The sequence below is a fragment of the Camellia sinensis genome, chromosome 7 (genome assembly GCF_055761805.1).
Source record: "Camellia sinensis isolate YWXY chromosome 7, ASM5576180v1, whole genome shotgun sequence".
NCBI lineage: Eukaryota > Viridiplantae > Streptophyta > Magnoliopsida > Ericales > Theaceae > Camellia > Camellia sinensis.
The window spans coordinates 199,302,378-199,314,375 of NC_138967.1; the positions used below are offsets into that span (position 1 = coordinate 199,302,378).

General features: G+C 34.3%; 2 protein-coding genes across 2 annotated transcripts; both read left to right on the top strand.

Moving 5' to 3' along the window:
- Positions 1-521: 521 nt before the first annotated feature.
- Positions 522-2,676, top strand: LOC114280159 (GRAS family protein RAD1-like). Its single transcript, XM_028222495.2, has one exon. The coding sequence runs from the start codon at positions 709-711 to the stop codon at positions 2,518-2,520; it is 1,812 nt and encodes a 603-aa protein (XP_028078296.2). The 5' UTR covers positions 522-708; the 3' UTR covers positions 2,521-2,676.
- A 3,504-nt stretch (positions 2,677-6,180) lies between these two features.
- Positions 6,181-11,616, top strand: LOC114280209 (glyceraldehyde-3-phosphate dehydrogenase GAPCP1, chloroplastic). Its single transcript, XM_028222550.2, has 14 exons — positions 6,181-6,505; positions 7,234-7,328; positions 7,420-7,487; positions 7,593-7,631; positions 7,858-7,958; positions 9,038-9,150; positions 9,290-9,389; positions 9,516-9,662; positions 9,890-9,950; positions 10,056-10,153; positions 10,235-10,377; positions 10,564-10,647; positions 11,132-11,221; positions 11,310-11,616. Exons 1-14 carry the CDS (start codon positions 6,407-6,409, stop codon positions 11,362-11,364), a joined length of 1,293 nt encoding a protein of 430 aa, XP_028078351.2. The 5' UTR covers positions 6,181-6,406; the 3' UTR covers positions 11,365-11,616.
- Positions 11,617-11,998: the final 382 nt, after the last annotated feature.

Below are 11,998 nucleotides of genomic sequence, written 5' to 3' on the forward strand. Positions count from 1 at the left end.
TAATTTTTCTGTATTTTCACCAACATATATATATATATATATATAGTCTGTTGTATAAAGTATATAATTCTGTGAAGTTTGATTACATTTTAATTTTCAAAATTGTCTTATAACTTCTTTTTATTTTAAATTAATTTTTTTTATAATTTCTTCAATTTTTTTATTAATCAATAAAAGATCAATTAATTGATTTTCATAACATACTCATTGGCATGTGCACACTTTATAGTGTATGTATAAATCACAAGAATAGACTTTTTGCTGAAAAAATAAAAAGAAAAGATTCAATCTAGAAACTATGTAGAATTGTACTTTATCAAATATTGTTATTATACTAAGAAAATATCTTAACTAGGAATCAAAGCTAAAGTTAATTAAAGGGGGGGTTGGCCTGCCCTTGAATTGTCTCATTGCTTGTTGGCCGACCCAGAGAGAGTCCGAAGGTGATTAATGTGACTCATTCCATTTACAAACGCAAATGACAAAATCATATCATATCTAATAAAAATGATGTCCCTAAATTAAGTTCGTTGAGGTTGAGGTTTAGGCATCCGATCCTCCTCCTCCTCCTCAAAGTAACCATCGCAACAATACTTTTAGGCTGTAAATTTAACTTAATTAATTAAGTTTAGCTCATTCTTGCTCTCATCTCCCACTCCCAGCTAGCTTTGTCCACCAAAACCTCCATTTTCAAGACCAAAAGAAGCAATGGCAACCGTGAATGGCTGGCTCTTCTTCCCCATGCATGAGAGTCTTAATCGCCAAGACCTCGCCATTCGAAGGTTTTGTCCAGCTGCAAGAGTCAAGCAAGAACAAGCTATTGGAGGAGGAGGAGGAGAGGAGGAGGCACCATCAGATTCAGTAGTCAATGATCAGATGGAGCAGTTATGGTCTCCCACTGATGCAGATACTAGATCTAGTACTCCTCCTCCTCCTCCTCTACCTACTTCTGAGGAGGAAGAATTTGTTGACAGTTTCTTTAATCTTGATTACTGCTATGACCTCATAGATGATAGTATCATGGTTCCAGGGAAGACGCATGATGATCATGATGAGGTGTTTGATCATTTTGATGATCAAGACGAGCTTTTTGAAAACTTGTCATCAATAATTGTGGACGATCACGTCTATGCTTATGGGGATGGGAAGGACATTATGATGATTGAAGGAGACGACCAGCTGGATGAGATTGCTATCAAGACTAGTACTAGTATTATTATTGATCATCATGATCATGTTGCAGATCATCAGCAAGTGGTGAGTATGAGTAGCCATGGGGATGGGGAGGTGGATCAAGGGCTTCAACTAGTGCATTTGTTGTTGGCATGTGCAGAGGCAGTGGGTTGTAGGGACACTCAACTCGCGGATTCAATCCTTTGCCAAATTTGGCCTTGGGTGAGTCCTTTGGGTGACTCTTTGCAACGTGTCTCGTATTGCTTCGCCATGGGATTGAAGTGCAGGTTATCCCTTCTTCTTAATAATCTCAATGCCAATGGTACAATATTCACAACTTCTAATGGTTTTGTTAGTGCCATGAATAGTATTGTTTCCTTGTCCTCCTCGACCATCACAATTAGGGAGGAGGAGATGAAGATGGAAGCTTTTCAATTACTTCACCAATCAACTCCTTACATTGCTTTTGGTTTCATGGTTACAAATGATGCTATATGCCAAGCTGCAAAAGGGATGGACTCTTTGCATATCATTGATTTGGGAATGCAACACACTCTCCAATGGCCCTCTTTCATAAGAACCTTAGCTTCACGGCCAGAGGGCCCCCCTAAATTACTGCGCATCACAGGCCTAGTTAGAGTTGGAGATCATCATCATCATCAACAACTTTTAGATCAGCTTCAAGCCAGCATCAAAGGCCTCATTGACGAAGCAGGTTCGCTAGGCATTCCTCTAGAATTCCACTTGATCGAAGAGCAATCAACAACACCATCACTACTACTAACTAAAGAGAACCTCAACTTGAGAGAAGGAGAGGCATTGTTTGTGAACAGCATCATGCATTTGCACACGTATGTGAAAGAGAGCAGAGGCTCTCTAAAGACAATCCTCCAAGCAATTAAGAAACTAGGACCAACCTTGCTTACAGTGGTGGAACAAGATGCCAATCATAATGGACCCTTCTTTCTAGGGAGATTCCTTGAATCACTTCACTACTATTCTGCCATATTTGACTCCTTGGAGGCTATTTTTCCAAGGAATAGTCCCCAAAGGATGAAGATAGAAAAAATGTACTTGGCAGAGGAAATCAATAACATAATAGCTTACGAGGGATCAAATAGGATTGAGAGGCACGAGAGGGCGGATCAGTGGAGGAGGCAGCTAGGACGCGCAGGGTTTCAAGGGGTAGGGATGAAAGACTCCATGAGCCAAGCTAGGATGATGCTATCTGTGTATGGCTGTGATGGATACACCTTGGCTAGTGACAAGGGGTGTCTTCTTCTTGGATGGAAAGGGAGGCCTATAATGCTAGCATCTGCATGGCAAGTGCACAACAATGTCCCTTAAGTCATGTCTAATTAGATGGCGCAAGATCCTCCTCTGTTTATCGCTATCGTGGCCCTAATCCAACCCATCAATCACTTTTTTGTTGTTGTCATAACTACAAATTAATTACGTATTAGAAATTAAAGGAGAAAAAAGAGAGATATAATAAAGTTTGAATCATGTAGCTGCCTTATGAGCGATGATTCCAATACCACCAATGATGGTGGAAATTTTGTTTCTGAGGGATCTTTCCCAAGAAACTTTTACTTCTTTGGAGAATCTATTACATTTCCATTATCTTTGACAATCTAGTTATAGTTTAATTTGCTCAAGTTTTTATTAATAAATATATCAGAGACTCATTTATTTATATTTATCACCTTAACATTATATTCAAATCTTAAATTTATTGAGAGAGGGGAAAAAAAATAAAAATAAAAATAAAGAAAACTGAAGATAAGTAACAGAAAATCAAGTGAAATATGGTCTTCTTGTTTTGTTTTATTGAGTTAGATGAGAAGAAAATGAATATATATTAAAAAAAGTCAATATATTTGTTTAGTTGCTTATAAATGAATATGTAAATAAATGGGGCCAATCCAAGAGCTAAAAACCGTGCAAAAATAATGAAATACGGAAAGAACAAAGTCTTTATACCTATCCAAAGTTTAATATATCATCAAGACAAAGACTCCATTTTTGACTTAAAAAATGAAGACGAGAAACCCTCACTTAGTATTCCGCCTAGCTTTCATATTCATGATCATTTCTACAGCAATAATTTTAGCATCATAGTAACTATTAGAGTGTATAATCAAATATTTCGTTCCTTCTAAATAATGTACACAAGTCTTTTAAATTTCCTTTTAAAAAACTGGTTAAATTATCATCTTAAAATTTCTTTTTAAATTACTTGTTAAGTATCAAATTTTGTGCTAAATCTGAAAAGATGTTCAAATTTAGAAAGAGTTCTTTCAATCTCTCATGATAGGTCCATAAATTTGAAACATTTATTAATTGTTTATGCCACATTTACTTTACATGCAATACTGTTACAACAGTTGAATATTAATTTAGGTTTCATGTATTGCACCAATGGTTGTGAGTAAGTCACATCAAATTATGAACTAAATATGATATAAAAAATAGTAATAGTAAGTGTAGTATTATAATTTGGACACCAACCATTAGATACACCATAAAAGCATCTTTAATAATGTAACATTTGGGTGTAGAAATCCTAAAACAACACACAGTGCACTTACTCTAACAATGTATAGTTGTGCTATGGAATGAAACATTGTTAAAGAACTCTAAATAATATTCACCATATTTGTTTTTAATTTTTTGAAAACACTTGTCAGAAAATTATATATTTTTTTTTCGTATTTTTTTTATTTTTTTTAATATTTTAAGTAATTTTTTTTTTAATTTTTAGACACACCTAACATAAATACACTTAAAAAGTATAATTTTTGTGAAATTTTTTTAAAAAAATTTAGTAAATACCAAAAATATAAAAAAAAAACAAAAATTTAGTATATGTTTCATATTTTTGTGTATTTATTAATTTTTTGAAATATTTTTTACAAATATTTTACTTTTTAGATACATCTAAGTAAGGTGCATCTAAAAAAATATAAAAAATGCTTAAAATCTTAAAAATATTCACTAAAAATAAAAAAAAAAAAGAAAAATAAAAAATTTAATTTTCAAAAAAACTGAATTTAGAAAACTGAAACCAAACATATAATTACTATTATAAGATAGGACTCATTTTATACGAGATAATTGTGCCTATTAATTTTAAAATTTTTAGACTTCTTTAAAAATATATTGGATGTTAAATATAGCAATTTTTGGACAATTAACTAAAATTTACATGAAACAATAATCAAATCAAACGTGAACTTAAAATATAAAAATTAAAATAATAAAAATTTAAATCAAATTATAAGTACATACTCCTATTAATTCAAAAATAATCTCCACTACGACAAATTATATAAATCTTACATAAATTTTACATTACATAAATTAATTTTTAAATAATTAAATACCTCACATAAATACAACACCTCACATAAATATGTAATACAAACCCTACACGTATATGAAATTTTTAATTATTTATTTAATAAAAAATTTAACATTTATAACATTTTTTTTTTCATAATTTAACCACATGGGTCTGACTTTTCAAGGATAAAAAGGGGGCCAGGCTTGCGTGACGTGGGTTTTGAGGGAGACGTCAGCTAAGCACAGATCTGCTCCTGCAGAAGACGACAAAACTCACACCTCCCACGCTCTATGTCCTACACAACCCTACCCTACCCTACGCACGTGCAGATGGTGGGTGGGTAGGCGGTGTGGTAGGTAGTTTTAGAATGCAAGAGGAAACCAACCCCTTTTTGCATCATGCCACCATTCGCTTAAGAGACAGAGAGAGGAATATATATATATATATATATCACCAATACTAAGGGTTGGTTTGGCAAGGGTTCATTGAGTTTTTTTTGACTTAATGAGTCATAAAAAGACAGAATAGGCTCATGAGTCATAACAGATAAAATATCTCATCCAATCTCATAATCATTACACTCTTCTCTCACAAAAAAATTAAAAAAGTTAAAAAGTCAAAAGTCCTTTCCAAATTAAACTTTTGAGCCCAGGCTCATATAGTCAAAAAAGTCAAAAAGTCAACCCACTTCCTAAATAGAGGCTAAGTATCATAAATTTTTTTTTATAAAAATAATTATAAAAATTTTATAATCTTTAAATTAGGGGTGGGCAACGGTTTATCCGAACCGCTCAAACTGCCCAATCCGCCCAAACCGCATATAAATGGGCGGTTTCGCAAACATAATGCGGGCAGATGCGGTTTGAAATATGACAAATTTGCGGGTTGCGGGCGGGTCGCGGTTTAAACCCGCAACCCGCAAAAACCGCCCGCACTTTAATTATTATTATTATTATTATTTTTTATATACCAACTTTGTAACTTTTACAGGAGTACCATTATATTTTCTATGACACTAGGATCCTTATTTTTAAGTATTTCTCAACTTTCTTAATGTCGTAGAATTATCAAGTCCTAAACTTGGTTTCTTATATGATTTTCATTGGTGATTCATCCACTTTTTCCTAATAAAATTTTCCTTCTAATGGTCGATAGAACTTATAGTTTGATTATTGATTACTGAACTGGCAATTCTTATTGAGTACAACCTTTAATGCATTGATATACATTTTTTTATGGCAAAAATGCTAGTGTAGGGTCTCTTTGTTTTGGGTACTTTCATTTAATGTATTGATATTCAATTTTTATTTGTAAACTCATCAAAAAATTGTTATCATAAATATATAAAATAAATCTGATGCCTAAATTCGCTGGGAAAAAAAAACTCGAAAATTAATTTTTAAAGAAAAAAGTGTAAACCGTAAACCGCCCGCACATTTGTAAACCCTATCCGCACAAACCGCAAACCGCACTGCGGGCGGTTGCGGGTTGACTTTTTCCCAAACCGCATAGATGCGGGCTGGTCAAAACCAAACCGCAAACCGCACAAAACCGATCTGCGAACACCCCTACTTTAAATTACACTTAAAATAAAATATTACACAATAATCAAGATAATTTAAAAATTATAAATTTTTCGTGAAAATTTTTTTTCATGATCGTGACTCTTCCCCGTATAATATGGAGAGTATATATAGAAAAGAAGAAGGCAACTCTTTTGCTACTTTCAGAGAGAGAGAGAGAGAGAGGTTCCTAAGAATCTTCGCTCTCCTTATACCCAAAAAAAGAAAAAGAAAAAGAAAAAAAACTACTAGAGGGAGAGGGGAGTTGATTGCATTTTCTCTTGAGAAAGCCAAAGACGACTTCTGACTGAGGTTCTGTGTGGCAATGGCGTTCTCTTCTTCTCTCCTCAGATCCACATCCCCTGCTCTCCAATCCTCTCTTCCCGACTCCTCCTCATTCTCATCATCAGCCGATCAATCCAAGGTCACTTCATTTCTGATGGATCAATTTTGATAAATAATTTAACTATTCTATCTAACCAACTTTGATTATGTTTTAGTCTTGCTTGATTTTTGGTGTTTACTCATTCCTTAGTTATAGTTGTTATTCACAGTGATGAGGCTTTTCACTTTCTATTGTCCTTTCGATTGGAAATGTGATTTGCTTGCTTTGGTTCCATTTGGTTGCTGAGAAAATAAATGGAAAATGCGAATTCCACCTATTAATAACTACACAACACCTAACGGCCCTGTTTGTTGCACAGCTTATTGATGCTCTGTTTTTTTTTTTTTTTTTTTTTTGTCCTTCTTTGAAAATCTATGTGCGAGAGTGTTTGGTGCTATTAGGCAAAAAATAACTTAAAATAAGCTGGAATTTTTTTTTTGTGTGATTATCTGGAAACAGGGAGGGTGCTTTAAGATTTTGCTTTATGATTATCGAATTTCAGCTTATAAAAAGCTATGCAGCTTATTAGAGCTTTCTTTGTTTTTTAAGAAAATTTGTGTTAGAATGTTTGGTGCCCGCTTCTGCCAATAACTTGTGAGATTTTGCTTAATTCTGTTGTATGTGTATTTTTTAGCTGATACAAGTTTGGTTTTGTTGTTCTAATTTTGTTTACACATTACAGCATTTAGGTTTCACTTCTCATGGATTGCAATGTGCGGCATGGAAATTGCGCTCATTGTTGTTATTATTGTTTTATTTCATTTCAGGTGTCGTCTGTTGGTTTCAATCGCAATCTGAATTCTGCAAAGTTTCAGTCAAGCATTTTTGGTACTGTTGTTCCTGGCAAGCCATCTTCCTTACAGTTGCGTAATCCACTGTTTCCTCTGTGTGCAGTTGAGTACTGTTTGCTTATATTGTTATTAACACAGAATGATTTGGTCCAAACCATACAGAAAATGTATTGCTAGGAGTATGCAGCCTATCAAAGCAACTGCAACTGAAATGCCTCCTACAGTTCTGAGTAAAAACCTAACTTCTACATTTAGATCATGACGCTAAGCAGTAGGGATAACGAAGGAGTTGTATTTGTTGCCTTGCTTATTTTGTTTTGTTTTGTTTTGTTTAGAATCACGAAGCAGTGGGAAGACAAAGGTTGGAATCAACGGTATGTTTATTGATGGTTTCTATCATGTTTCAGTTGTTCTTCAACCAACATCCCGTAGTATTCCTTGTTTCAGTTGTTTATTGACTATGCATGTAATTTATTTTCCTTCAATAAAATATTTGACCTTGTAAGTAGTTGTTGGTGTATGATCCGTAGCATCCTTTCTATATTAAGAAGTTATTTTGACTAACAAAACTGAACTAACTCAAATTGCTTACTTTTTCAGGTTTTGGTCGGATTGGAAGATTGGTATTACGGATAGCAACATCTAGGGATGACATGGATGTTGTAGCTGTCAATGATCCTTTTGTTGATGCTAAGTACATGGTAAGAAATTGTGCTTTGCTTCTATTTTCTTTGGATTCCTCCCCAGACATCTTGAATTGTTTTACATGTAGTGTATTTTCAGTAGTAACATAATCTCCTTCAAATTGTTGGGCTGTAAGCTAAACTTAGCAGTTCTTGGCAAGCTCAGGTTGCTAAAAGATAATTGTAACTCATTTGATGACCCAAGTTTGAGTTTGACTTGTACACGCAGTTCTTGGTGTATGATCCCAAGCATCCTTGCTAGATTAAGAAGTTTTTTTGAATAACAAAACTGAAACTCAAATTGCAAACCTCATTATCTTAAATTGCTAATTTTTTGTTGAAAATAATACTTTCAGTTCAGGAGCTTGAACTTGGTGTTATTTTTAGTCAACTTCAAGGTAGCTGATTGACCTTGAACAACATAAACTTGGCTAAGCTCAAATAGTTTTTGATCTCAGCCGCAATATTGTGGAATGTAATTGTTGCTACCGAGTTAGGTTAATGTTATGTTTGCTTAATATTTGTTGATTTCATTGCAAGATATTGGAATTGGGTTAAGTACCCCGAGGGAGTTGGTGCAGCTTTTACACTTTACAAGTTATAAAAAGTCTACAAGAGATTGAAAGAAAATTCACTTGCATGTATTTTGGATTTTTCACAGCTAGAGAAAACCATGGACTCCCTTGCTTTTCTTCAGGATGGTGGGAAGTAGGTTTTAAGGATACCATTGTGGTGCAACATGTGGGCATATTTAGCATTGTAATTGGAAAGGCGGGTGACTTGAGGATTTGGTGGGACAAATACCAGTTACCGCTTTTCAAGAATTTCGATCCTATGTCTACAAATTATTTTTCTGTGAAATCTTCTGAATGGTTAAAATGAGGAGATAGGATGTGACAGGATGTTAATTTTATGCAAACTATGCCAGCTTCACCTTATCCCGAGTCATGAGGTGTCTCCTTGTAATTTTGTTATATGTGTTTTTTTTAATCCTCGTCTCTTTTGGACTGGTTAACTCTATTCTCTGTAGATGTAATTTTTATGATTAACTGAATTACTATGTTCTGAGTTGATGGTTATGGTATTTCTTCTCTCAGGCTTACATGCTTAAGTATGATTCTACTCATGGATTCTTCAAGGGAACCATCAAGGTCTTGGATGAGTCCACTTTAGAGATAAATGGGAAGCAGATTAAAATTTCAAGCAAAATGTATTGCATTTGGATCCTCATACATTTGTATAAAATATGAAATGGCTGTTGTCAGAACAAGCATGCCACGTCAATGACAACATAAAATTACTATCTTATGTTACAAGCAACACTAACATTTGGAGCTCTCTCTTTTCAGAGACCCTGCAGAGATTCCTTGGGGTGATTTGGGGGCTGAGTATGTGGTCGAATCTTCTGGGGTTTTCACAACCCTTGAGAAGGCTTCGATACACAAGAAGGTTAGTCTTGCAATTTGTTGATTCTGCCTATTAAGTGATTATGGACTCTCTATATAAATATACATAGGCATGCATATATATGTATATCCATGTACACCTCATTTTAGGTGTTCCTTTATTGTGTAGGGTGGTGCCAAGAAGGTCATAATTTCAGCTCCATCAGCTGATGCACCTATGTTTGTGGTTGGAGTAAATGACACTACATACAAGCCAAGCATGGATGTTGTTTCTAATGCAAGCTGCACCACCAATTGTCTCGCTCCTCTTGCCAAGGTTTGAATGTGTTTCAAATTCAGGGATTATTGAACTCTTTGGTACTCTATTTGTAGAAACTAATACTGGCTAAGTAGATAAATTCTGAGTGTATTTTTGGTATGTACTTAAATTAATTATTTAGTTCTTTAAACCATGTTTTGCTTTGTTCTTCTAATTTGAAGTCAGTCGCTAAGCAACTATCCCTTCCCTTAATTTATGGTTATTTCTATGATATATATTTGTAGGTGGTTCATGAGGAGTTTGGCATTGTAGAGGGTTTAATGACAACAGTGCATGCAACTACAGGTCTGTCTCTCTCTCACACACACATACACACCCATCCACACAGGTATTCTCAGTACATTTTTGTATTGGGTTGGTGAGTTTGTTTATACGCTCATTGATGTTCAGCAACACAAAAGACGGTGGATGGACCTTCAATGAAGGATTGGAGGGGTGGGCGTGGAGCTGGACAAAATATAATCCCTAGTTCAACTGGTGCTGCAAAGGTATGAGAACTTAGCATAGGCATGCGGAAGAAAGACTCCTTAACACAATTGTGTAACGATTTTGATCTTCGGATATTGTAGGCTGTTGGAAAAGTTCTTCCAGAACTTAATGGAAAGCTCACAGGAATGGCCTTCCGAGTCCCAACTCCTAATGTTTCTGTTGTGGACTTAACTTGTCGACTTGAGAAGAGTGCTTCTTATGAAGATGTTAAAGCAGCCATAAAGTATGTTTGCCATTTTTTGTTTTCTTATCCACCTTGCATATACAATCTCTCTCTCTCTCTCTCTCATGATTGATTGATGTGAGGTTTCTAGGCATGAATTAACATCATATTGGTAAGTACTAAATCACCTTTGACATACCAAAAAAGACAAAAAAAACTAAGGCACCCTTGATATTTCAATTATAGGTATGCTTCAGAGGGGCCGCTGAAAGGCATTCTCGGGTACACAGATGAGGATGTTGTCTCCAATGACTTTGTTGGTGACTCAAGGTTAACTTTGTTGTCTCTCTCTCATTTTTATATCCTGATAAAACTATTGTCATTAAGAATTTAAATATACCACACGATATCTTCTGAAAGTAGATGTGTTTTTAAATTCCTGAATGGAAAATTCTTGGCCTTCCACCAGCAGCTATATCATATTGGTTTCCCATCTATAGCTTATGTGCTGATATTACACTTTTCAATTAAAGAAACTTTCTCAATTGGTTTTGATGTAAGGGGGCAGAAGTAGGAACGTTTTGGCTGTTATGACGTGGTTTACTGGGACTTTTTTTTTTTTTCATTTTAAAAAAAAAAAATCTCCTTTGTTATGGAAATTTGTTTGACCGCATCTATTTTGTTCATATTCTTTACCGGTGAATGACCCTAAAGCTGAAGTGCCCTGATTCGGGTATTTTTTTCTATCCTCGATGTTCCGATGACTTTCTCCTTTCGTATTTGATTTACATTTTTGGGGCATATTTTATCTCAGGTCAAGTATATTTGATGCCAAGGCTGGGATGGGACTGAATGCATCTTTCATGAAGCTTGTTTCATGGTATGACAATGAGTGGGGTTACAGGTAAGGCTTCTCTCCCTCTCTCTCTCTCTCTCTCTCTCTCTGTCTCTGCACCGACACCTAGTGGTGATTCATATGGTCTTTATTGCAGCAACCGAGTGTTGGACCTGATAGAGCACATGGCATTGGTGGCTGCCAGCAACTAAGTGGTCTTGGAGGAGGAGACTGCTGTTTCATTTTGGAGCCTGCATTGATTTTAGTTAAAAGGAGCACTTTATAAATTTCAGTCATTTTTGTGTTTAATTGGTCTTTGTTATCATCATCATATCATTTGAGCTTTTCTATGAGGTTCATAATGGGACCTAAAAATAATGACGATTCCACACGAGTATGAACTCGCTTTAGTAATACATATATATGATTTGTTTGTGCCGAGTGTTTATCTCAGGCCACCATAAGAACATGGGGGAAAGAATTTTTGTTCTAAAAATGAGAGTAAATTACAAATATACCATCTAAGATTTGTTTAAAACACATTGTTCTTTATGATTTGAAAAATTATAAATATTTTTTTATTAGAATTTTTTATTTAACAAGATTAACAAAAAAATAAAATTCATAATTATTCTCCTATACAATAAAAAAATTATTTAAATTATTAATTAAAATATATTTATAATATTATTAAAAATTATTAATTAATTTTTATGATTTATTAATAAAATAAATAATTTATTATGAAATTCAAAAAATTTCAAAATTATAAGTGATTTGTATTTCAATTAAATTTTAAGAATGTATGTATAATTTACCTTAAAAATAATAAGTAACCCCGCATTG